The sequence below is a fragment of the Brienomyrus brachyistius genome, chromosome 11, assembly GCF_023856365.1.
Source record: "Brienomyrus brachyistius isolate T26 chromosome 11, BBRACH_0.4, whole genome shotgun sequence".
NCBI classification, from domain to species: Eukaryota; Metazoa; Chordata; class Actinopteri; order Osteoglossiformes; family Mormyridae; genus Brienomyrus; species Brienomyrus brachyistius.
The window spans coordinates 15,402,062-15,429,051 of NC_064543.1; the positions used below are offsets into that span (position 1 = coordinate 15,402,062).

The 26,990-nt window shown below is 42.2% G+C and overlaps 1 protein-coding gene across 7 annotated transcripts; it reads right to left on the minus strand.

The window, feature by feature from the left end:
- Positions 1 to 323: 323 nt before the first annotated feature.
- Positions 324 to 21,302, minus strand: arntl1b (aryl hydrocarbon receptor nuclear translocator-like 1b). 7 transcript variants are annotated; one of them, XM_049029959.1, is made up of 19 exons: positions 21,174 to 21,302; positions 11,754 to 11,814; positions 10,337 to 10,484; positions 10,138 to 10,158; positions 9,753 to 9,791; positions 9,136 to 9,174; positions 8,762 to 8,919; positions 8,294 to 8,373; positions 8,117 to 8,209; positions 6,993 to 7,110; positions 5,941 to 6,090; positions 4,307 to 4,550; positions 3,578 to 3,684; positions 3,082 to 3,232; positions 2,753 to 2,832; positions 2,356 to 2,464; positions 1,638 to 1,731; positions 1,072 to 1,165; positions 324 to 928 (listed from the first exon to the last, which is right to left on the minus strand). In XM_049029959.1, the coding sequence occupies exons 3-19, from the start codon at positions 10,474 to 10,476 to the stop codon at positions 771 to 773; spliced, it is 1,875 nt and encodes a 624-aa protein (XP_048885916.1). In that variant the 5' UTR covers positions 10,477 to 10,484; positions 11,754 to 11,814; positions 21,174 to 21,302; the 3' UTR covers positions 324 to 770. The 7 variants fall into 7 exon arrangements, with proteins under 7 accessions (XP_048885916.1, XP_048885915.1, XP_048885910.1 ...); XM_049029958.1 differs by having other exon boundaries at positions 324 to 925; positions 4,307 to 4,553; XM_049029953.1 differs by having other exon boundaries at positions 4,307 to 4,553.
- Positions 21,303 to 26,990: the final 5,688 nt, after the last annotated feature.

Sequence of the window (26,990 nt, forward strand, 5' to 3'; positions counted from 1 at the left end):
TGTCTATGTCTTTAGTTATGGACTGTGATGTAACTCTGGCTTAGATCTGGCATCCTGGATCAGGGTTTCAGGTATGTTTAGGTAAATTCCCTCGGCCTTGTAGGGTGGCTATGCTTTCTAGCAGTTTACAGTATAATTCTTATTTATTGTGAAGTTTGCCGGATACAGTGCAGTACCACATACTCATTCACCTGAAGTGGCCATACTGCAGTCTATCGTTTTTCTTTACATGTACAAAATTAGGTTCTCATCCCCTGGTTTTTTTTCTTTCCCCTTAACGCTTGTAAGGTTTGTTTTCCCAAAATCAAAAAAACCACTGCACAGTAAGTGAATTTTTTTATTTTAAAAAATATTTACCTGACAGCACTGTACACAACATTTAATTCTCACGTGGTAGAGAATAAAACAAATAATGGTAAATATTCAACAAGGAAACTTTAAAAAAAACATTAACACTAAAATATAAACCGCATTCCAGAAATCAGGGGATGAGGCCAGTGTGAGACCCTCACTGTCCATGGGCAACGCGAGCAGCTGTACCTGGCTTCCCACAGTACAGGGGAGGACTTGCCAAGGTGACTAGTTTTAGCACAATTCCCTGGGCTCCTTTAGATCTTTCTTTGCTACCATAAGGTCAGGCTAAGCCCTACTAATATGCCACGGTTACAGACACCACTCCCCGCAGGAAAGAGTGCCCCTCCCATGCTCACCATTTCCCTTCTTGCCTCTTGCGGGCTGCCTCAGAGATGGTTCCCCTCCCCCAGGGACTCTCATAAGGGCCAGGGAAGGTCACTGAAGTCAACCGGACCCCCCAGGCCTGCATCCGCTTCCAGCAAACTCATGATGACTGCCATGGCCGCCTCGTCATTGTTTGGGCTGGAGCCCGGATCGTCCATGATGTTAATACCCATGTGGGAGTTGTCACCTGCTGCACAGAGCACCGGGACGATACTCACTGTTGCACAGTATTGTCTTTGACAGAAGTTGGTACCATGCGGAACCACTAGAGAATGGTAAATGTATCTTTATACTACAGATGTACACTTTCTGGTTATTCTGTAATGTACTTACTCATGATGGAGTTGCTGGTGTATGGAAAGCCTATTGAGTCCGGTCCTTGTACCAACCCTGCAGCAGGAATGTCGGGTATTTCACCATTCTGGATCTGTCAGAAAAGAATAAGTCAAGCATATCAAATTTCAGAGCCCATAAGAAGCAGGATCGGTTTATTTCGTATGCTGCAGTGGACAGCCGTGACTCAAAACCTGATTATGTGGAGCATGCAGTTCTCTGCGGATGCCTTGGTTCTCTCAAACAGTCCTAAGACAGACTATTTTGGTGGATCAATCGCTCTGAATTACCCTTGGCACGTGTGTCTAGTACAGACTCCAAGCATAACTGTAACCCTGCTCTCAATAAGAGATTCTGGGGAAAATTAAGGTTTCATTTTACAAAGATCAGCAAAATTTTTGTGGGGGGCTGAGACACAATACCCTCCGCCAGCCTGAAGTTTACACCTAACAATTTCAAGAGGTTTCCCCAAGCGATATTCTCAATGGGAAAAGGTACCTCTTTACAAAACGTAAGTGATTATGTGGTGAGCTAACAGCCAGTGGTGAGGGATGGGCTTCACTGACCTTTTTCCCTCCTGGAGAAGAGGAATCTGGGGGGGAAGTGGGGGTGAAATTAAGGGGACTGGAGCCACAGCTAGAGGGCGATGATCCTCGAATCCTAGGGTTAAGCAGCAGGGACGTCAGCATGGCATTGCTATGACATAACCGAGGTTAGAATGTGGAGGAAAAACCAAGAATACATGACAACACTTAAATGAAAAAACAAAAATTCAGTGACTCTGCCATTCATCAGTTTAGCACAACAGGGAATTGGCACAAAATATTTGCTGGAATTCAGCTTGCATCTTTGAAATGGTTGATTTAAAAGTGTAACAAAGATGAGGGTTTTTAAAAAAAGGGTCTTGTCACAATAGAGGCATGTTTACGTTTAATTTTTTTTACATAATGATTGATTTTAATGAAATTTGAACAGGCTCAAGGTCTCTGTTGAGGGGTGGTATAATGGTGCAGTGGTTAGCACTGCTACCTCTCACCTCTGGGACCCGGGTTCGAGTGTCTGCCAGGGTTCTGTGTGTGTGGGATTTGCATGTCCTCCCTGTGTCATTGTGGGGGTTCCTTCTAGCACTATAAATCATAATCGAATGGATGGGTGGGTCTCTCTTCACTCATTAAGTATCCCTGGAAATTGTACTGTCACCTTGTGAATTAAATTACTTTCCCTTTTGAGCAATTTAAGACATCCACACCGTGTGGAACAGTTTTTTAGCATTAATTCACTTACCTCTGGATCTCCATCACCTCTTCTGCAATCATGCGTCCGATCTTCCCTGCCCCTGGCCGCGTGCCACCGCCAATGCCAGGCACCGTCTGAAGCGCCCGCTTCCCCATGCCTGGTGCCAGAAGCAGAACGCATATGAACACGACTCATTGTGGCGGCTGGCAATAGTGCCGACATGAATCTATAAAGATCTAGCAGCTTATCTGAAACAATACTAACAGTCGCAGCTCATACGGACGTGTCGAAGTCACACCGATGCTGGTGCAGTGTGTCAGTCCATACAGTCATTAGAAATTACCTTCTGTCACCAGATTAAGCTCCAGTTATGAGCCCCGACAAGGTAATGTGCCTGGTTTGCATGAGGAGATCTCCAATGGGGAAGGACAGATGAAAGCCTTACCATCTCCGGGTGTTAGTACACCATCCATACTCTGGGGGGAGGCAGCAAGCCGAGAATAGTCTGTGAAGTCACCTGTGGCTCTGCAGAAGAAGAATGATTTTCATCACAGTTAATCCTCATTGCACTACAGCATCTAATGTATAACATCTACCATATAACATCTGGCATCACAGCAGCAAGTTCTGTTTAAACACATAGACGGAAAAGAGAAACGAAAGAGAGTTCACTTCAGTAGGTATAGGGAACATTTATAACGATAATTACTCATTGTACACGAGTGTGACCAAAGGTAGCATCTAGGAACAGCAGTGGGAATTTGGGATGCTTACGAGACAACAGTGTTTGTAGAAACAATGTATTCCACTTCTTTGGTCCAGGGGTTCATGAAGCTGAACCAGCGGCTTCTCAGGGTAATGAAGGAGCCATCTTTTATCTTGAACTTGTAGCAATTCGTGTGGATCTTCTCATGCATTTGCAGCACTGAAAAGTCAGAGATGCACAAGGATTCAGCACATCATAAAAGCCAGACGACTAATTCATCACGGGAGTGTTTCCCCGCCCTCTCCTTGGGGACAACCAGACAGTCCCAGCTCCTGGTAGGAAGCAAAAATGTGGACCGTCTGTGGGTCCCCAGGGACTGGGCTGGGAAACACTGCATTAAAATGCATTAGGGCTAAAGGTATCTAATGTGGGCAGACCCTAATTCTCTGTATATGAGGATAAAGAACTACTGAAACTCAATCAGCAAAAATCAAAAATCAAACAAAGCTTAATACAGTGACATTAGCTCTCTTGCTAACCATGCGAGTCATGCTCGCCTGATACCTTGTCTATGGCAGTCTGCAAGGTGCCCAATATCATCTTGATAGAAATATTCATAGAAGGATGTGCCTAGAAGCTCTTGGGGTAAATAGCCAAGAATAGCAGTGGCCCTGGAACAGAATCAAAAGCATCAGAAGGGTCACTTTTTCCATTCGCGTAACACGAGTACGTAATGAAACTGGCACATTTATATGCAAGATTAAAGGTCCATAGGCCATTTTTAAAAACCTGATTATTTTTAAGCAGTAATAGCTTCTGCAAATAATTAGCTGCATGGAATGGTAACAGCCCACAATGTATAATTTCGCTTCTGCTGAACTTTTTACAATTAATTAAAAAGCAGAATGAAGGCAGGCCCGAGGCAGCACCGCATGGTACGGCACGGCTGTCTGTCAGCATGTGGGGAGGTGGGCGTAGAGATATCTTAAGACATTCTTCATTTTCATCCGCCCCCCTAGGCCTCAAAAATAAGACTCAGCACCTCTCTCACACTAGCTGCAGGCCTATTCTGACATGCTAAGATTATCTACAGAGGTTGCGGAGCCTTTCGATTAGGCTGAGGCGTGGGGTCATGGACTCTATAGACAAAAAAAAGGCTATATATCTATGTTTTAAATCCATGTCTTTGTGCATGCATGTTTAAGCAACTGACTTAAGTACCCTGAGCTTTCTATGCCATTCTCAGTAGTCCTCTTTGGGAAGATTGGGGAGAGGGTTGATAAAATAGCCCACCTCTGATCGACAAAGACAAACTTGCCGTCGATGGCGTGCCGGGAGATGTACTCGGTGGGCTTGACGCGGATGTCCTCGCTCGTGGGCTGGGGGATGAGGTGGGGGTGCAGGCGCCCAATGGCTACCAGGCAGCTGAGGTTGCAGCCCTCGTTGTCGGGCTCGCCGTCCTCGTCCAGGCCTATCTTGGTGGGCGGCCAGCTCTTAAGGTAGCCGGTGCTGTGGATTGTGCAGAAGCTCTTGCGATCTGCTGCAATTCCGGAAAACACACGCACACACTCCCGTATGTCAGCAAGCCATTTCTGCATGGCAGAGAGCTGCTCGATGGCACAAGAGGCGTATCCAGCTCTATAACTGGATCATATGGTTCAGAGTCACACTGCAGAGGAAGATAATTCATTATCAGCCCTATTTGCGTCCCTCGAAAGTTTTGCTTTGTTAAAACATACATTTTCTTCTGGTGCTGAATTTCCCAAATTCAAGTGTTTGTGTTTTTAAGTTTTCATTAAAATAATCAATAAATCTTACCAATCTGCCCATCCACATAAGCAAAGCAGTTATACTGACAACAAAATGACCCCTAAGCCTAAGCCTAACCCTATCCACCTCTCACCAAAACAATCTGTCATTTTTTTTTCTCCTCACTAAAAGAAATTAGGAAAATGACTTCCTACATACTCTGATGTGCAACGTGTGTGTGTGTGTGTGTGGGGGGGGGGGGGGGGAGGGGGGTTATGTATATGTGAAGTTGTGGGTCCCCACTATGTGACAAAAACCAGATACTATGGGAAACACTTTGTCGGTTCCCATAAGGAGAAACACAATTTTATAAAAATGTGTGACTGCAATCACAAGAATTTAAATCTAGTCATTTGTTTGATCACTTATGGTTAAGGTTTGGGGCCGTTAAGTTTGTCAATACTGAGATTAGGGGTGTCGTTAGGTCTGATCACCAAGGCCTACAGCCCTGAGTATTCCAGCTCTTCCTTCAGAAAAAACAAACAGTCGAGCCCCAGGTAAGAATGACGTCACCCCCCGAACATTTCATGGCTGGAAACTTCCCTGGAACTGAGAGTCCCCACAAAGGTATGAACATAAACATACATGTGTGCATGTGTGTGTGTGTGTGTGTGTGTGTGTGTGTGTGTGTCTGTCCATGATAAAAAATCCTGAAAAAAAACAGGCTGGAAAAGAAAACATTTCTGTGGAATTATGTCTTTGAAAACTACTGTTTGAAAATACATGGATACTGCACCAATTTGTATTTAAAAGTCTACGGAACGTAGCAAAATCTTATATGGGGAAAACAAAAATCAGTCTGCAGGTATTTGTATGTGCATGGAAATGTAGAAATGTGAAATCAGATTTTTTTTAAAGGGTTCAAAAACTTACTTATACAAATCTGAATCCTGACACCCTATTTTTTTACTCTCAATACAAAATGCAGTATTTTTATCGAACTACTGAATGCAATTAATTCCCTCCCATTACATAAGAATGAATCACTAACAGTAGATGCTTCACTCATATACCAGAACCTTACAGAGCCGCTAGATGAGGGAACTGGACCAGGCTGAGGATGACTAAAGCTGCAGCAGCAGAGACCAGCAAGCAGATGGAGGCGCAGATGGAGGTACCTTTCTTTTTGGAGCAAGTGGAGGGGAACTCCTTGTCCTCCATCTTCACAGAAGGACGGTTGCACTTCATTCTGCAGAAGAAGGACCGCCTTGCCCCAGAACACAGTCTGGAAGGCCCAAGGGCGATGTCGGTCTTCACTGGAAGGCCAGCTACGAAACAGGACACCATTGTGTGCCTACAGTAGGGGCCACCAACCTTTTTGAAACTGAGAGCTACTTCACAGGTACTGAAATGCCCTCCTAAACTTATCTAAACTTCATGTATAATAAACATGTTCTAAATGCTTTTTTTAAAGAAAAATTGTCATTTTCAAATCTATATAAATCTGATTAAAGAAGAATACCAACAGGACAAAATAAAAATTTTAGACGCTGCTCACTGGCGAGTTGTGCTATTTTTAGAACGGGTCCGTGGGCGACTCATATGATCCTTGAGGGCATCCTGGGGCATCCTGGTGCCTGCGGGCACCATGTTGGTGAACCCTGGCCTACAGCAATATTACTCTGACGTACTACAATTTTTGGGCACCAGGATTAATCTATATCAACAGTCAATAAATTGATCCAATGTCTTTTCTCTTGGGAATGATTTTTTCCCCGTTTAACAGACCTACAGTTAATCACCTATAACAGGGGTGAGGAATCCAGTCACATAGAGGGCCACTGTGGGTGTGGCTTTTTGGGATGACTTCACAATCAGCCAATAACAGTGAGTCCCCAGGACTGGAGTTGACAATCGAGGCTTTATTATTGGCCGATAGAGAGGTCACCCCAAAAACCCACAGCGGCCCTCCATCTATTAGGTGTATAAACCTTGTTGAGAAAACTGGGGGAAAAATGGATATCCATACACACTACTTTTCCTTTAATTTCCTTAATTGCACATAAGTTTATGAGACAGGGAATTGCCAGGTCAGCCATAAGGGCCCCCTGCTGATGGTTTATAAGCAATTCTAACCTCCCGACTGGTAAGAGGACATCCTGGATTCAGCACTCTGCTGACCTTGCTGTCTAGAGAAGACATTGTATTCCAAGAGGCCGGAACACTTTACTTTTGGCATCTATGAGTCTTTCCCTCGGTGCCGTGTCTGATGAGGACAGCTGCTCCTTCACCTTGGCGATGTCTTTCGGGTGCAGGTAGTCAAACAGACTCTGGCCAATGAGGTCATTCTGAAAAGTAAACATGAGGAGGACGAGGTAAGGAGCGTGCAGCGATACAGTGCGATGCCGCACCCATCACATGGCAAAACTCAGGGGTGAGAACCCGAGTGCAGCCAGGTGGCAGGTGACACCTCAGCACCACACCAGTCCGAATGGACCAGTTTGAGTTTGGATTGAGCTGAATTGCCACCAACCCCCAAGTTAAATCCATGCAAATCAGAAGACCTCTTTACAGAGCAGGATGTAGATTAACGTCATACCCAGGACTTAGCAATTGCAGGTTAAGGGCCTTACTTGGGGCATTCACGGGATTTGAACCAGCAACCTTCCAGTTGCTGGCACAGATCCCTAGAGCCACCACTCCACCCACACATCAGAAAGCATAAAAAAAATTCTGCTGCAGCGGTGGTCTCTTCAAGCCTCAAATAACAAATGAAATGACTTTGTCTCGTTACTTGACACTAAGTGAGCGCAAGTGAGTGAAAAACTTGGGTGAAAAGTTCTGCAGCAGCAGCAATGAACTAGTGACAAATAAAATAATAACAGTCACATTTATTTAGCACTTTTCACAAACCCAAGGTCGCTTTGCACGAGAAGGAAAACAAAAAACAAAGAACAAGACCAGTACATCAGACATAAGAAGTATATCGGAAACTGCAAACAGCATCGCACATCTAAAGTGATCACTGCTAAGCGTTTTTTTTAGCTTTACTGAACTCCGTTCCATCCACAGCTTACCATGAATTACACACTGGACAGGATCCCCAAACCTCACGTTCTAACTACCTTTCTTTGGACTCCGAGAGGAAACATGCAGGTGGGATTGAAACCCCCCCGGGGGAGTGAGGTATCTCGCCATTCTGAACATAATGCATCAGCTTGGTCAGAAAAAAAGAAGACTTCAGCTACATGAACGAAATGCAGAAACGAAGACACAAGCAGCTCCAACTGCCGAGACCCGACCTGACTGCAGTGGTGACTGCAGTGGCTTGCGTGTGCTGGGCGGCAGGCTTACTTGGCTATAGTTTAAGATCTTGGAGACAGATTCTGATACGAAGAGGATCTTGCCGCGATCACAGCCGACGACGAACAGAAACCCATCGGCGGCCTGTGCAAGGATAGAAAAACGGCGGCATTTATGAAAATCTGCATTTCGGGTCTTGCTAATGCAAGTGGGCGCGAGAGCCCCTACCCTCAAAATTAAGTGCTTCAGTTCATCGTCCGAGAGGAATGCTGGTTTGTAGTTTGCCTCAATGTAGGGGTTCGCAGTCCCTATGGAGGGAAAACGAAGCATAAATACTCTGATCTTCACACATTTAGAGGCAAAATATTATCACATACAGTACAGTGCAAATCTTAGGCAGTCAAAGGAAATCTTTACCGCTGTTTAACTGAGTAGTAGGTGTATATGTGCTTAAACAAAAACACAATTTAACTTTAGAACATACAACATGCAAAGTAACAGTATCCTGAATTTCTTCCCACATATGACCTTAATACGTCCCTTGTAGGGAGTCACACTGCCCTGTGCTGCCTGAAATAGGCTCCAGTTCCCCTAACAACCCCACCCAGTACAAGCAGTTAGAAGATGGATGAACATCTATAGTTGTTTCATTCAGCTGACTGAATTCATCACGGCTGTGCAGATCTCTGCCCTCACCGCGTAACGTCTTCATGTGCTGGACGGCCATGCGCAGCACTGTCAGTTTGTCCAGCTTGCGGGACATGGCGTTGCAGGTGGGCACCAGGGACGCCAACTCGTCAATGAAGCTGTTCATCTTGTCCCGACGCCTCTTCTCGATCTGGCTGTGGGCTTCCCTTCAGCGCAAAAATCACAGAGAGCAGTACTTTTGAAAGGCAGTAACCAGGCTCTTCTGCATCTACATCCTACTGGCATGCAACAGAACGACGAAATATTTCTCAGAATATTGACGGGGTGCGAAGGTGATAACACAGCTGTCCTATAGGACACCACTTTGAAAAGTATGTTCATCCACAGTTTTACTGTATCAACTGCTTCATAAAGCAGGGTACCTGGCATTCTTCAGGCGGCCTTGCTGGTCCATACACTCCCTAGGAGAAAGGAGGAGGGAAGAGAAAGGACATCTGAGTGAGGCACTGAACGTCTACCAAGTTTGTGACAATACCTGAAATGCTAATGATTTTCCAGGTATTTCCTTTACCTTTCCAGTGCAAAGTCTTAAGGCCCAAAGTACACTCCAAAGGGAGTAACTCTCACCAGGGAAACTCTTCTCTACTCTGCCTGAAATGCCTCGTATGAATTCCAGCCCTTACTGCCCTGACATGGTGAGATCACCTCGTATCACAATCCTTACTGGCTGCCTACCTGCAAGACTGGCACACTCTCACACGACCTACAGCCTGTGCAGCGACTTTCTCCCACAGGGGCAAAATACTTAGTTACCGATTATAGCAAGTGGACTAATCAGGCAAGCAGACCAATCAGAGCGCACTGGGCTCAACAGGGGTGGGGCTTAAAGCTCAAACAGAGCATTTCAGAGAGTTATAAGAGTGAATAGATAAAAATGTGCTTTTGTTCCAGTAGACTCCAAAAATAAAATAATGAAAATGAACATAATAGGGCCTCTTTACGTAAACGCCAATCACCACAAACATGTGAAGGACTTTACCTTACAAGCTGTTTTTCCGTCTCCATGTCCATGGAATCCCTATAAAAGAAGCCAACGTACAGATTGTCTGTAAGGCGTACAAAGGCTACTTAGCATTTTTTAAATCAGAGATGGAGCAATCAAGCAAGTAACTATTAGTAGATTAAAAATTTCCAAGTTTTTTAATACTTTCTTAATCTAATGTGCCTAATTCAAAATTAGAACAGAAAAAGGACATAAGACCTTAAAAATCGGTATCATTGAAGCATTAAAGTGACCAATGAAATAAGAGAATGTGAAGGGCCAGGCTGGGATTCAACTAATCAGACACTTATACTTTTTCAGACTCTTTAATCACCAGTAACCTACTGGATTAAGAATTTTGCAAATTTTTTTTTTTACTTACTCAAAAGAAAATCCATCGATTCTGCAAAAAAACAAAACAATACTCATTACACAGTCTGTAAACTTAATGAGGCCTTGTACATAATCTTCGAACACTTTGTACTTTCTGAAAAAAAAGCTGCAGTATGAACATCGAAGTCTCAGTGATCCACTGAGAAAACCGTGTTTTCAAGAACAGATGAGGGTTGAGCAGGGCCTACTGGTAGTCGGCAGAGCTGCCCTTCCTCTTGCGGGTGTAGTCCAGGCCAGCGGTACTGATGGAGCTGCTGAGTAGGTCGGTGCGGCCAGGGGGCATAAACTCGTTCATTGTGGAGGAAACGTCCATTCTTTGGTCTGCCATTGGATTATCTACAGCACAGAGATATGCATGTATCTGACATTTTAAAGATAAGCCATATATGGGCACTTTGCATGCTGAGAAATGGCAGTGAGATTTCGTAACCAGGGACATCCTAAGCGGATACCAAAGACTGGAATCCGTGCTGATCGAGACGTTCTTTAATTGATCGGTACTATCAGTACTGACAGCCCCATCCATCTGCTTTCCCACATCTGCCTAATTTACGTCAGCTGTGCAGATTGTAAGGTTCTGTCACACTGCAGTAAGTCTGAGGCACGTGGCTTGAAACTATAAGCTATTGAGATGTCAGCTGTGCGGAAATTCTTTAAATCGGAAACTCAAAGTAGCCCAACAGCTGCCTGCAGTGTTTGCAAAGCCATCCTTTCGAGTGGAGGTGGCAAAAGAGCATCGTCTAATATAACAAATCTAATTAGCCACTTGCAAAAATGTCATAAGGAAAAATACTGAGAAAATCGCAAAGCTTTGTCAAACTAACAATGCACCAACGCCTACTGTATGTGTAGCCCATGTACATTTACTAAAAGACTGGATCAAAATCAGCTGATATAAATATTGACTGAATCAGATCGGAAAGGGGTACCAAAAAAGTGGATCGGAACACCTATACTTCTACATGCAAATAGTCATTATAATGTCAGTTAGAGTAAACTTATTAAACACACTGCCTGGCGAAAAAAGCAGTCCTTGAATTTAAATCAGCAAGTACTTATGAGCGAATGACTGGATCATTATTACAGTGCAGCAACATTATGCAGCAATAAAGTGAAGTCAACTCAGTACTTGGATCTACTGAATGGCCAGGTTATCCCATCAATGGATGCTTTTCTCTCCTAATTGCATGGGCATATTCCAGGACAATAATGCCAAGATTCATCAGGCTCGAATTGTTTAAGAGTGGTTCAGGGAGCATGAGGAATCATTTGGCCACCACAGAGTCTTGACCTTAACCCCACTGAAAGTCTGAGATATGCTGAAGAAGACTTTACAGAGTGGTTCAACTCGCCTGTCATCAATACAAGATCTCAACCAGAAGTGAATGCAAATCTGGATGAAAAAAAATGCTGAGAAGCTGTATAAGCACATGGAAACGTTCGTGGATGTGCATCTTAATCACAGCTAAAGGTGGTGCAACTAAATATTAAAGTGTGCAACTGTTTTTTGGCCAGGCAGTGCACCGAACATTAAAAATGCGATAAAGCAGGCTACAAATTTATTTCAGGAAACCAAATGAGCCAATCAGATCTCAGGATACTTACTTCAATTGTTCACATAGGTTTCCCTTCTTAAATCTCACTCCATTTCTCAAGCTGATCTTTTCTGAAAGGGAAACGTGCAAATAGTACAGGTCAAAGGATCCATCCAATGAAAGGCATTTCTGAAGAAAAAGAATCAGTTTCCTTAGGCAGCGATAGACTCACTATGACAAAATGATGGAATTAACATCTATATTCTAGCTTTTTAAATAGTAATACTAATTTTAAAATTATAAGTCAGGCTGACCATTCCTTCTAAAAGTAGAGTAACCATATTAAGCATCACCTGCATAGAATTAACCTTATTTACAGCCTTGAAAGGACTGAGCCAAACCACAAGTGCCTTAATTTAATGATAAAGAAACAAACCCACAAAATAACAGGTGCATTACAGCCACCAGTACAACTGTTCATATTCAAAGGGCTCTTTTTTGCATTTTTGGTTGGGTTTTGCATAAAAAAAAAAAACTGGAAGATCATTCATCTTGGGCAAATTTTCCTGCATACTGACTGACACTTATGAGCTAAAACAGCATCTCTCTTTCCACAGACTCTACAAACAAACATTCTCATTATTGTTATTGTTATACATATCCTAAACATCTGCAACCCCCCGCCCCCACACCCACACTCAACTGCATTCCAGATTTGTTGCTTTACCATAAATCCATGCGAGGAATGTTCCTACCACCACAAGCCAAGTGTCCCAGACAAAAGAAAGGTTCTTTTAAGCAGCCTCTTGGTGCCTTAACATATCTGGACCAAGCAGAACTGCTAAATCTCAAGAAGGGTCTTTTAAAAGCACAGCCACTTCAGTGTCCAGAACATCCACATTTCATTAATCAAGCCAGACCGGGAGCACTCCAGCATCCAAAAATCTCCTCACAGTAATTAGCTTCTTCATTGTCCATCGTCAACACCTTCCTTCCCACGCAGACAAGTGTCCATCATTGCTTTTTAATATTAAAGAAACGCTCTCCAAAAAAATACCCGTTAAATGTTTTAAAATGTTCGTTGACATTTATTTGGATAATGCAGATTACACCGAAGGCACAGTGGCAAACCCTGCTCTGAAAATGTTCAAATGCAGCACAGTGAATTATACAGGTATTGTGAATTACAAATACGATGTTGAATCGGTGTGCCCAGGAGCAAACACCCCTAAAGGTGCTCAGCTGAGACAACAAATTATCAAATCAGACAAATGAAAACTTGATCTACTTCCAAAATTTCCCAACTGACTTCATTCTCAAAGTTTTTGTGGACTCTTCGCCCTACAAGAGATCAAGGAACATTTCAAATGACTGGGCAATATACACACACACTTCAAGAAACCAAAGGCAAAGCCGCTGTAACCATATAAATATGTTACATAAGTCTGTGAACATTCCACAACTGGTTAAACACAGTCGTTACCAAGTAACAGACAGATGTTTCGCACAACACGATTTATCTTAAGCACACATATCCAATTATTTGTTTCAAAAGATATTTGCCCAGGTTCGGTCAAAATAATATGCGGCCTTAATATTTTACTGCCGTGAATAGATTAATAGTTTTATTTTAGGTAATACCCTGAGATCTAGCTAGTTTGTGTACTTTGTCATGTTGTTATCGTTTACTCCTGAAAGTATCGGAATGCACCGCCTAAGCAGTAGTTAGCTTTAGTATGTTAAGAATGACTCGGAAAAGCAGCAGAGGTCTCTTGTTGCCAATGGATTGATATGATTCTGTTCTGGATTGAGATTCTGTTCTCCTACCCTGGCTGCAGCACAGGCCTAGTCCTCCTGACCAGAGCCCTGAAGGAGACCCTCCTCATCGGTGGAATACAAGTGAACACAGCGGTTCTGCAGGGGTTTGCACTCAGCTCCAAAAAGCCCCAAGTTCATTCCTGCTGGCACAAGATACACTTCATATTCAAGCTATAATTCATATCCGTATGCTTCATGTCAGCACTGACACCAAACCAAATTCCTTGTAATTTTTTTTGTACTTGGAAAATAAAAGGATTCTGACAAATTTTGAACATCAAAATGGTGGAAGAATTTTAACCGAAGAGTAACACTTGCCTTGTGGGAGAATAAATAATGTGGTAATACACTCTTACTTAATGTATTAGTTAACCAGTAACTAAGTGTTGGTTACTTACTGATCCCATGCTTGTTCATCATTAATCAATCATAACAGTTCATGTATTTCAGTCAGTTACTATATTTGCTCATGATTTGCTTTTTGAGTTGTAACTGTGCCACTAAGCTACTTGAGCCCCATCAAACAAAGTGCTACCAACCAAATAAACAATGTCCAGTGGAATCTTCTGCTTTGTAACATCACACAGATCCTTATGTTCTTAACCCAGCATGGCAGAGTCTCCTCCCATCTCATCCAGGCCCACATAAAATCAGAAGGCGTCCCGCTCCACCTCAGCCTTCCATAACATGGCAACGGACTCGCCCATATTACCCACCAAACAAACTAGCGTGAACTATACAGCCTGTCTGGCCTCCCTCACACACAACTCATAGGCTTAGCTTAGTCACCACAATGTTTTACACAGTAAGATAATTGGCGACAGACTTCTACACATTAATTTCCCTGATCTTCATCTGTTACTTTTCTCTGATGCATTAATTTCTTTAGCCTTAGAATACATGCAGCACAGTCTGTCACTGTTTCTCACCCCCTCCCTCCATTTAATAAATAAAATGCTACATTTACTTGTCAGGCATGTGCTTTTCTGCTGCTACAGACTGAGCCCCAAGAAAAACATCATTTCCACATAAATACAGAATATCACCATTATACATTGAGGACAAAATAAAAATAACCAAGATTACTATACATTGTGGTTCAATTAAAACTGACCTTTCTTTGTAATTGGCTGCTACCATAATTACTGCTAACTCATGAGGGGAGATTCAGCCACAGCATCAGTGAATTATGTGCTGCTGTAAGCACAGCACACGCCATACAACCAGTACCACCACACAGAGCTTTCCTCTAGCAGCCCACATACCAGGTGAGTTTACTAGTCAACTCAAAGACCAAAGCAAAACCAATGTATGTACCGCAGAATGTATATTCGTTTTTAAAGTGCCTTTGTAAATGCAGAGAGTCACCGCCTATCCATGCAAAAAAAATTCAGAGAGAGAGGGAGAGAGAGAGAGAGAGAGAGAGAGAGAGAGAGAGAGAGAGAGAGAGAGAGAGAGAGAGAGAGGGAGAGAGAGACTACTTCACATCCACACTTCTGCAGAGAGAGAAAGCCAGAGAATCAGGGTCAGCAGAAAGTAGGTCAGCTGAATCAGCCTGTTCACCAGAAGATCTTAGAGTCAGCAAAACTAAAAAAATTACACTTTTTTTTTAAATTAGCCATTTATTCTCTGCTTAAATGTTTAACTGAGGTTACAGTTTTCCTTCTCAAGGGCAGCAGTTTACCAATCGCTAGATAATCCCAAAATGAAGGTTCGTCATTTTAGTTTCAGTTAGTGGTATGAATTTAATGTCCTCTCTGTTTGAATGACTATGACACTAAGTTAGGTTAATAGGGCCAAGTGCAACATGATCTGGGTCTGACAGGCCGGCTATAATGGTCCTGAGGTTCAATAAAGGCTTCCAGTACCAGTAAGAGAACACGAGACCCCGCAGTGTCTCCTGAACATTTCTCTGCACGACGGATCCCTTCCATCGACTTCTCCTCATCATGTCTGTGGTCTGACCCTATGAATCCTGGTCCAAAATGATGAGATAAGTAGACCTTGTCAGGTGGTAAAATCTGTGCAAAACCAACATATACAAAAGCATTTAGGTACTTCACACCAAAGTGAATATGGCGATCTGACCTATACAGGAAGTGTCCCCTGTTTGTATACTGTGCCACCCCCACAACCCTGTACCTGAGAAGCGGTCAAAAAATGGATGGATGCATGGATGGATGGATGGATGGATGTGGAAGGCAGGCCACTACATTCAGTGTATATACAGCACCGGCTCCAGTACATGTGCAATTATGTTCATCCATCATCCCAACACCACAAATGTCACTAAACAGAAAGAGCTATAAAAACAGACAGCAGACACTATATAAATAAATAACGCGAAAACGTGAATTCTCACCCTAGCCTGTCGCTAACATTGGCACAGCGATGAGTAAAAGCTAAAAATGCTGCTGTTATCGTTAGCGACGGAGGGAGTGCAGACAACCAGCGTTCCACAGTGTTTTTAACAACGTGGGACGACATTAAAAAAAGCAAACATAACAGAAAAAAACAGAAGCCAGCCAAAAAAAACTGCTGCCACTCAAATATCCTTAAAATAAATGACTGCAAGCAGTGATTTTAGAAGTGATCAAGTTCACCAGCTACATTTTAGAAAACACAACATATAATCGCACTGAACAGCAACCCAACAACTGACTCCAATAAACGGTATGAAAAATTAAAACCAGTATTAAAAGTGTCAACACCCAGGAAGTATTTCCAGTTGGGCATGGCATATTGCAGTTCATGTATGACTTTATGCATTCTATTTATACTGAAAAATAGTTTTACGCTGGGTTTTCTATACATCATGCTGTTAATAAATGTGTCATTTGTGTGAACATCAGCTACATATTCCTCCGACTGTCAGCATCTCAGCACAGAAATCCACACGACGTATACATGACAGTGCTGATTGACATGAAAAAATATATATCCGGCATCTGCACTAAGAGAGAAGCAGGCCCTACTGCTTCCATCCTAACATTACCCAGGGAAGGGAGATGCAGAGGGCTGACGTGCAATAAGAAGCTAAAGCCCTCGTTGTTGAAGGTGACCCTTCTGCTGTATTTCGGCATTTAAATAAATACACAAACACAATGTCTGCGAGCATTTACCGTTAAATTTAGTCCAGTCTAATAAATAAATGTGGCATTTAAGCAGAACAGAAACCATAAACTAGAGATGCGCTGATCCGATATTCAGATCGGCATCAGCGCATATCCAGACCTATTTGACGGAACTGGTATCGGCCACATGTGACCGATCCACGTCTGATACTTACTTATTAAATAAGTCTGTAAAAAGGCAGCGATTTCGTGCTAAATTTATTTGTACGATCAATCGTATGGCCACTCTGTCGCATTTCAGATATGTTTTTTGCTGCATTCAAGTTGAACGCTAACGCTGGACAGAATTGGTATAGCTTTTCATCTGGATTGACTAGTTAAAAAATTATGAATAATATATATTGTATTTAGGGGGAAGCATGGTGGTGCAGCGGGTAGCACTGCTGCCTCACACCTCTGGGACCCAGGTTTGAGTCTCCGCCTGGGTTCCATGTGTGTGGAGTTTGCATGTTCTCCCCATGTCATCGTGGGGTTTCCTCCAGGTACTCCGGTTTCCCCCCACAGTCCAAAAACAGGCCAAGGCTAATTGGACTTGCTAAATTGCCCATAGAAGTACATGTGTGTGTGAATGGTGTGTGAGTGTGCCCTGCGATGGGCTGGCCCACCATCCTGGGTTGTTCCCTGCCTCGTGCCCATTGTTTCCAGGATAGGCTCCGGACCCAGTAGGATAAGCGGTTTGGAAAATGGATGGATGGATCTTATATTGATGACAGGCAAGTTGAACCACTCTGTAAAGTCTTCTTCAGCATCTCAAAGACTTTCAGTGAGGTTAAGATCAAGACTCTGTGGTGACCAAATCATGTGTGAAAATGATTCCTCATGCTCCCTGAATCACTCTTAAACAACTCAAGTTCGATCAATCATGGCATTATCATTCAGGAATATGCCCAAGCCATCAGGAAAGAAAAAAAAAATCCATCGATGGGATAACCTTGCCATTCAGTAGATTCAGGTTATTTCAAATTATTGCTGCATAACATTGCTGAACTGTAATAAATGATACAATCATTGGCTTTAAAGTACTTGATGATTTAAATTCACATGGTGACTATTTGGCCAGGCAGTGTATATTATTTCCTTTAGAAAGCAGGATCACAGTCCCTGGAACAATTCAGGGTTAGGGTCCATGTTCAGGGGCCCAAAGGTGACATCACTCTGCCAAGCATGAGATTTCTAACTAGCGACTTCCCGATCATAGGCAAAGCACCCCGACGTGCTGAGCTACACACCGACAGGAATCGGGATGGAAGCTGCCAGACAGAAGGGGGGGGGGGGTGAGCTGGTAGTGTGGAAAACAGGTGCAGGGAGGTATCAGGAGGGACGTCTGGTTGCTTGAGATTCCGGCAGGTTGGCAAACGGCTTATGGAAGACTCGGGAGTCATCGGATTAAAACGCCGGGCACCATTTCTCATACCCCGTCCCCACTGGTCCAAGAGGCAGGATTAATGACACCACCCTGCTGCAGCCAACTCCCAACATGCAAAGATCCATTTTTCAGCCACCGTGCTGCTGATGGTGCCGCCAGTTTTCTTCATAACTGGTAACTGATCTGCACCCGACCAGGTCGCCTTACAATCCCAGACACCTCCATGCCTGTAACCTACCTTCTGCCAAACCACTGTCGACAAAACGAGATGAGACAATTCACATCTCAGTTACTGAGTAGTGACAGGATTACACTAAACAGTATCCTTTCTCTTATAAGGCAGCTCACAAAAAAAAAAAATTGACTTTAAAAATACAACAAATGCAAGCACCATGACAACTTACTATTTTATTCTATCAGAGTCAGAATATCAGAATCCCCAAGCAGGTGCAGAGACCCTGATTTCCATGAGACCCAGAAATACCTGGTCGTTACAGAAATACAGAGCAACAAGGACAGTAAGTCTCCATCACAAGCACACCAACACATTCACTGTTGCCATCAAAGAAGCATCACAGATAGACCCTAATACACATCAGGGAACCAGATAAGCAACACTTATTGTGAACACCTGAGGGTGACCCTAAACATTAACACATGAAATAAACCTACACATATAAAATAAGCCGGTTTTAGGCTAAAAAGATCCAGTTTAAATTAAAGTCAAGGTAAAAAAAAAAATCAGTCATTGTTGCCATCAGGAGAACTGAAAATGAAGTTATCCTGTAATCAAGAACAAATGAGCAGAATCTATGCTTTCTCCTCCGGTAATGGAGATGGGCAGCCAGTTCCAAGCTCCCAAACCTACACCTGTTGTCACACCCAACAAGACCCTCAAATCTACACACTCCTCCATCAAAATCAAAGAACATTCCACAGATATGTTTGAGCAGAACACAGCAAAGGACTAAAATGTTCCAACTCCCTGTTGAATTGGACAGCTATAAAAACGTTCTGAAATGCAGGATCTTCACGTCTGGCTCGGCATGCCAACGCCCCTCTGTCTCAGACCTGGGGGCCGGTATAAACTCCTGCACTGTGCTTATGGTGATTTTTTTGCTGCGTTTCTGGACCCTGCACAGTGTATTTCTAATGCAAACCCAGTATATCAAACGCATTACATTATACCCCATAATTTTTCTAGTGCTCTTATTTCCTTCATCCATTCATTCATTCATTCATCTGTTGTATCAATCGTCAGTCTGAGCGTAAAGAATATTCAAGCGCGAGTATGCTTATGCTGACGTTCTTCCCTGAAGATCCTAGTCCATCAAACGAATCGCTGGGGGACAACATTAAGCTTGTGGAGATGTTTAAAATAACTTCCCCTCACCCACCCCCTCGCCACCAAAAAAAAAAAAAAAAAAAAAACAACCAAGCCTGCTCTTTTGCTTCTCGATGTTGGGCCTCTTCTCAGCGTATTTGACTGTGCCGAGAGCGTAGATGCAGAGGAGCCTCCGGTGGAGCTGGTGACTAACAGCACAGGAAGCGCTGGGAGATCTGGCTCCGCTAACGGAGGACGTGTGGCTGCAAGGCCCGCGGAGGCTTTGGCAGCGCTCTCGAAGGCATTACCCAAAAACGGTACACTGCTCAGATGCATGGGGTGCTTTAAATCAAAAACACCCCCAGCTACAGAATATCAAACATATGCAACTTAATTCCCGTAATCATATAAAGGAAAAGTCTACTTGTAAAGTCTCCGATACCCAAACGGCACTCCCACCACACCAATCGTCCTCACCTAATTTAAGTCAAATAGTTAAAATCTACCATTTCCAGGAGCAAACCTGAACCGCTTACCTTGACAGAGGAAAGCATATATAATCTCAATGATTTATAGAGGTCCCTGAGATATGGGTACGAGACAGGATTCATAATATAGTTTTTGTACAATATTATAAAATCGAGTTAGAATCCTAAGCAGTAATTGCCGACAGCATTACTGGCATTCAATAGAACATACTGGAAGGCTGTAACTGATTTGTTATAAATGGAATCATTTTGGGTGTCCTCCAAGCACCCACGAAGAGTTCTGGCGTTAAGTCAAGAGAGCATATGTGATAATCATTTCTTCCAGGAGGATCGGGTGATTATTAATCACGAGTATTATAATTCTCCTAATTTTCATATTTCAAATTAAGGGATTATTGAACTGGATAAGCAATGTTTTATATTAATTACGCATACAAAATATTTACTGTATGAAAGAGGAACCCAAATTTTTTTTTCTCAAAAATGGCTATTATCGTTCAGTATGACACACTTGAACATTTGTTTAACAAGCAGGTAACGTGTTTGTTGTTAATAAGAGAATTTGATATTTCCGACCTGGAGAAGAGGTGAACCTTCAACATCATAATGTCTATTTATAATGAAAAGTGAAGCACATGCACTGATACATTTATTCGCTGTGGAGGCCAGGCGACAACTGTATCTGCACCAAAACGTGTAGCGCATGTAATATCTAATGTTCAGGTCACTTACAGCTCGCTAAATGGCTAAATGGCTCATCTTGGATGGTTAAATGGTTAAATGTGCTAAATGGCTCATCTCGGATTGCTGCCGTTCAGGCCGATGAAAATTAATTTGCAAACAATAATAAAATAACAAACGAACGAAAGACACAAGATAAACTAAACTCCGTTGTGAATAAAACTACTATCTATACGTTAAAATCATTCTCAATTTAACAACCCTTAAAATAACCGCAAATGCAATCTTTCATTACATTACGCGTAAATGTAAAGTTGCTTTCTTTGATTTTTGACGCAACATTTAAACTCCGCAAAAATTCAACCGGTTTAAATATACCTGTGACATATGCGTGCAATTAATAATTTTGATCTCTATCCAATCCTATGGTTCCTAAGTACAGCTATGTTCGTTACAGCACAAGACACTTGAGCCTTCCTACGAAATCGCATCATATTTCTTTAAAAGTTATCCAGGCGGCTCTGCCCACACCGCCCCTACCAGAAAGCAGGACAGTAAGTACCTTTCTCTGCAGCTAGCCAGTGCCAAAGAAAACATCTGACATGATTAAACGCTACGCGTTTCAGATCGGATGCCAATTCTTTATTCTCAACGTCAAAAAATAAAGCACAGTACTCACATGGAGACAATACGAAACACGTGGAAACCGTCTAACAGGACTAGTGACCAACTGCAGTAATATAATGACCTACTTTTTTCCCCCTTCCATGATAACTGCCGCACCACTAACCTACTTTTTCCACCAATTACAATCTTTGATGGGTTTGCGTTTTCCCCGTAGCCAATGATTTCTTAGTTTTGATACCATCTGATCAGATATTTTGTGATGAACATAAAAATTAACCAATGAAGGGGAAGCAATGTATCCAATAGTAAAAAAAACATTAGACATTAAGGGGGAGGGCATTATAGACCTGTGCGTGCGAGCGAATTGTTTACGTTTTCCAGTGCTACTGTCCGCCGCTAGAGAGCCGCAATAATATGAGCTACATTCATCTATGTAAGACTTGAGTCCCTGAAAGCGTGTGGAGGCATTGCTATCACGTTATAGATACTGTAGTGTTCAGGATATAAAAAATGCGATGTCTGCAGATGGCAACACACAGATCCCGCTGTGTAGATGGTCAAGGTAGATGTTATTGTAGGTACCACATACTAGTGCTAATAAGATGACGTGCAGTTGAATATCAGGTTTTATCTACCAAAGAATGACAGCTAATGAACAACATTCACTTCTTACAAACGGAAAAGTTGTCGACATTAGGTTTGTACAATAGAGTCTTTCAGTGAAACAACAGATCATTTACTCTCCTACCCATTAGGCATGTGGAGTACGATGAAAACATTTAACATTTCTTATGAGACCATCTAAAATCATGTGACCTTTTTGTTCGCTACATGTTCTGATTTGCTTGATTAAATTTGACAGAAAGCTTTTTACAGATAAGGGGAGGTTTCATTGCTAATTTTTGCCTTTATATCTAGACAAAAAAATATATTTTTAAAAATTAATTTTTAGCATATATTTTAAAGGTAACGTGAGGAAAATGTTCTACGTTAAGATTTAAATATTAGTCCATCTACATTGAAATTGGTTTCTCCTTCTAACTGATTAAACAGATGCTATTAAAAAAGTACATTAACAATTAACTGATATTCATCATAGAATAAGTCCCAAAAATCGCCACAGGTGGGCAGTAGAGCATGTGCTTTACAAACTGTTACGGGAGAAAACAAGCTCCTTCGTGGATAATGGGAAGTGTTCGGAAGGTCGTATTGAATCAGTAATTAAGTACTTATTTTTGCTAAATAACAGCTCATGTGTCAGTTAGTTCATGTACTTATTTTTGCTTGTGAAAATGTAATAATCCTGTTATTTAAAGAGAGAATATTAACAAACTAATTCTGTTAATATAAAACCAATCTACATTTGCCTGACATAAGTAAAATCATTCAGCCAGTCAGCATTTCAGAAATAAAAGGAAACATCCAGATGTCTTCCAATAAAGGTCATCGGCATCTTTACTCATCAGATACGAATTCCGTCTGAGGAGTAATAAGAGGACTGTGGAGTAACATGCTAACAGAGTGTTTGCTGTTCCACATGTGATACAATAGCACTGTATTCTTCAAAAGCACACAGCTGTGCAGCTGCACCTGAGATGCAGGTGGCCGAGAAGCTTCCCAGTGAATGGAGCCATATCCTGAGCCCAGTTCCAGCACGAGAACCATCTACATTCTCCTGACCTCGTCTGCCCTTCCCCCAAACTTCTTGTCATTCATCTGCAAACTGCTTATAGTATAAATAAAAGTGGAATTATAGATAGTGGAAGATAAGATAAACTTTATTGATTCCACACTGTCAAAAAAGTACTTATTTTTACCTTTGAGGATAAAATTACTTGTCACTGGGGCTGTACGCTTAATTGTTTTTAAGTTGTACCCTAGTTGCTGGGAAACACACCTTTTAGTCTAATTTAAGGTACTGAAATGAACATTTTTGTACCTTATTTTGTACATTACTGTTGTTTGTACCTTGGGGAACAAAACTGTACCAGGGATGTACCATTTTTTCTGACAGTGCAGGGGGACATTTTTGATGAGTAAAGTCTACTTTGGGAGATTACACAACTGGCAATTGGGAGTAAATAGCAGCTATTTTTGGTAGTAGGGACATTTTAAGAAACAGATGAAATGACAGGTTGGTCGTTATGCATGTGGAATCTCTCTCAGCTCTCCACTAACATGGCTTCAGTCTCCACCCAGAACCACATATTCCTTTGACTTGTATTTCTGGGTTCTGGGTTCTGCTCGGCACTTTAAGGGGCTTTGGCCCTCATTAGCACTGGCTTATCGCCGGTTCTGGAAAAGCTTCTGACTTCACAGCCCCCACGAGGCTCAAACTGAATTCTCTGCCTGTTACCGTGTTTCTACACGTAAAGATCTGTGCAGCAGGTGGCCTTATTAAATGGATCGCCTTACATGGTGTCAGGCCTTAGGAGTAACAGGAGTGGGCATAAGGTAGCATAGAGGTTAAGGCCACGGCTTAGTAATTCAAATGTTTCCAAGTCGATTCCCAGGAGATGCCCTGCCGTAATACACCCAAACCGGAACTGTGACAGTAAATACCCAGCCATATAAATGGGTAACAATTATAAGCCTCTTTTCCTAGTGCCCCTGGAGACTGTCTTCAGACCCACTTCTCATTCCTCTCCCTGTTTCTGTCTACTGTCTAGAACACACACATAGTGGCCTCTGTGCCTCATTTACAAGCCCGGCAGGTCCAGACAGATGTACCCGGCCTCCTTATCCCTTTCAGAGTCACAGCTGTAGAAATGCATACTTGTATAAATCTTAATTTCTACATACAAATCCTTGTGTTTGCATCCTGACAAATAAAAATAAAACATAAAATATTTTATATTGTCTAATTCTTGCCACACGAAATAACTATATATATATACACACACACATACATATTTATGTATGAAATATGTGTGAAATAAATAATAATAATACATAGAAATGGATTATCCAACCATTTTTTTTTGTGAATTAACTGTGTAGTTCAAACTAGATTAACAGTTATTCTGTCAAGAAAAATTCATGTTGACCTTGTGTCTGGTGTAGAGATGTCCCTTGCCCTGTGGCTTGTGTCTGATTGGTGGAGAGATGTCCCCTGCTCTGTGGCTTGTGTCTGATTGGTGGAGAGATGTCCCCTGCTCTGTGGCTTGTGTCTGATTGGTGGAGAGATGCCCCTGCCCTGTGGCTTGTGTCTGATTGGTGGAGAGATGCCCCTGCCCTGTGGCTTGTGTCTGATTGGTGGAGAGATGCCCCTGCCCTGTGGTTTGTGTCTGATTGGTGGAGAGATGCTCCATGCACTGTGGTTTCAGTTGCAAAGCTCAGTCACATGTCAGGCTGAGTGCTTGCTCAGCATCCCCCCCCCCCCCCCCAGCCAATTTACCCAAATGTGGTTCCTGTAGGAAGTGCTGGTGAGGTGAAAGGGCCCAACAAAAGGCCCTGACCTGGCTAAAGCAGACAAAGGGAGCCACCTCCCAGCCTGTCACACACCAGTGAGCAAATCCCCCTGATAGACTCCTCTCCCCCTTTCTATCAATCATCGTTCCCTGATTGATTGAGAGGCTCGTCCCAGTGACAGCTCCTCTTTTGAGGCTGGCTCTAAGCAAGCGCTGTCTGCTTGACATCCCTCTCACAGCTGGCCAATCGGAGGGAAGGGAAGAAGCAGGGGGAGCAAAAAAAAACAAAGTTCTGTTAAAAGATGGATTCGTGCCCTTTCTGAGATGCCCATCCCACACATGCGTGGATGTCGGGGTTGATTGGATTAAACAAAACCTATGAACGCAGAAGTGTGTATTTTTATTTTTGCAGTTATGTCAGTAATTAGTTAAACAATACTTAAGTTTTTAATGCCCATGATAAGCCTTTTTAGGAAAAGTACTTTATGTTTACCGACAAAGATGAGCTTTTCCACTTTCGCTTATTTGTATTCATTACATTTTTTAAAATAGTAAAAAAGCTATACAATAATAATGCCACGCAGAGAGACTTTCTGGAACCTTCTCCCTTAAGCTAATGGTTTGCAAACTGCCCCCACCTCACTGCAATGGCTCACTGCACTGGGACGTACAACAGAGAAAACCATTAATCTGCAGTATGAGTATTATGATGTGAATATACACTGTATGTACTGGTTTGGTACAATTCAGATCACATTGTTGTTAACTAATGCAGGATCACAGGGGTGCGTAGCCCATCCTGGCAGCTGCGGGTGCAAAGCAGGGAATAACCCAGGATGGACCCCAATTCACACATGCCATTCACACACACATCCACACCTATGGACAAACCATAGCATGCTTTTAGACTGTGGGGGCGAACCAGAGTACCTGGAGGAAACCCCATGACAGCGCTTTGTGATTTACCTGCCAGTTCCCACAATGCTTTGGTGTTTATGCTGTAGGAGGCATGGAAGATAGAAGCAAACAGTTGCTCAATCTTGCTGGGGCATCTGGTTCTGTGGACCACCTGAAAGGGTCTACAAATCCTGCATAGCCCTTTAATAATACGCCTATATAAATCTTACATATTCTCGTAATTTGCAGACAGCATGAAACTGTGTACTCAGAAATATATAGCGGGTTACGTCCTCGAAGGAAAGTGACTCATTCCCTTATTCCCTACAGCTTTCCACTCTACGATGGAGAGCACCATGGATTCAAAGTGCCCCGGAGAAAGTGCACTAAACCACCTTTAAAGCCAAGCATCTGGAGTCATTTATATCTGATCCTCAAAACGGACGCCGTTATTATCATAAGTAGACTCGTATATAATTATGTTGATGAAGATTTAGGAAAACAGACCATCAAAAGGAGTAAGGCCTTGATTTTCAAATAAAACTCATCCTTCGAGTATGAAGCGGTGTTTCAATGAAATCAAACGATGAGCTGAAAAACATACAGGTTCCAGATTTCTCTCAGACAGATAGATTTAAAGCCACAATGAAATTCCGCCAAATCATTAATATTTTGACTGGTTGAAATTTATCATGTCTTACTTATTAAAAATTCTTTGTGGATCCCCGAAGGCTAAGCTCTACCATCTATCACAATATATTAATGTTTAAATGGCATGCATTTGCCTGCACTTGTGCCTTTATTTCTGAAATGTATTTCCACATCTCTGGAAATCTGTCAAAGGTCAGTGGACTGCGAAACACCGCCATTCAGGTAGAAAAGGATCTATCGGCCCTTTTAAAATTTGTTCCACTGTCTCCACAATGGAAATTGGTTCTATCTGATGGACTGGCAGTTACAACTGATTCACGGACATGACATTAAGGGGCACAAGAAGCAAATGAGCTGGTTTATTTACAAGACTTGTGGCTTTAGCGTAAACCCACCACTTTAGAGACTGATGCATTTACTTTGGAAGGTGAGAGTACTTAAATAGTTAATTCGATATAATTTTATTAAATGTATTATCAGCAAAGCATTCTGTTTCTAAAGCATTAAAAGTTGTATCTTCTTCCAGTTGTCACCTACGAACACAAAAAGCCACAATAACTCTCCCACTTTACTGACCATAGAAAATTAGCAGTTGCATAGGAAATGGTACAAAGATTTGTTATATTTTCAAATATCATGTTTAAAGAGCTTCTTCATTCAATTTTCTGACCTGTTTATTAAATAATTAATATTATTGTGTGGCATTTCCAAAATAAAGCATGATAATGTAATAAATTGGTTTAAATTGAGTGCATATATAACAAATACAAATTTATGAACAATGATGTAGGAATGTTTGACATTTCAAATATTTTATTTGTGCTCACATAATATTTATTACACTTAAACTAGTTAATCTAATAACTTTAGTTTGTCCCTGTACAGGCTGATGTTCATGGCTGTTAATATAT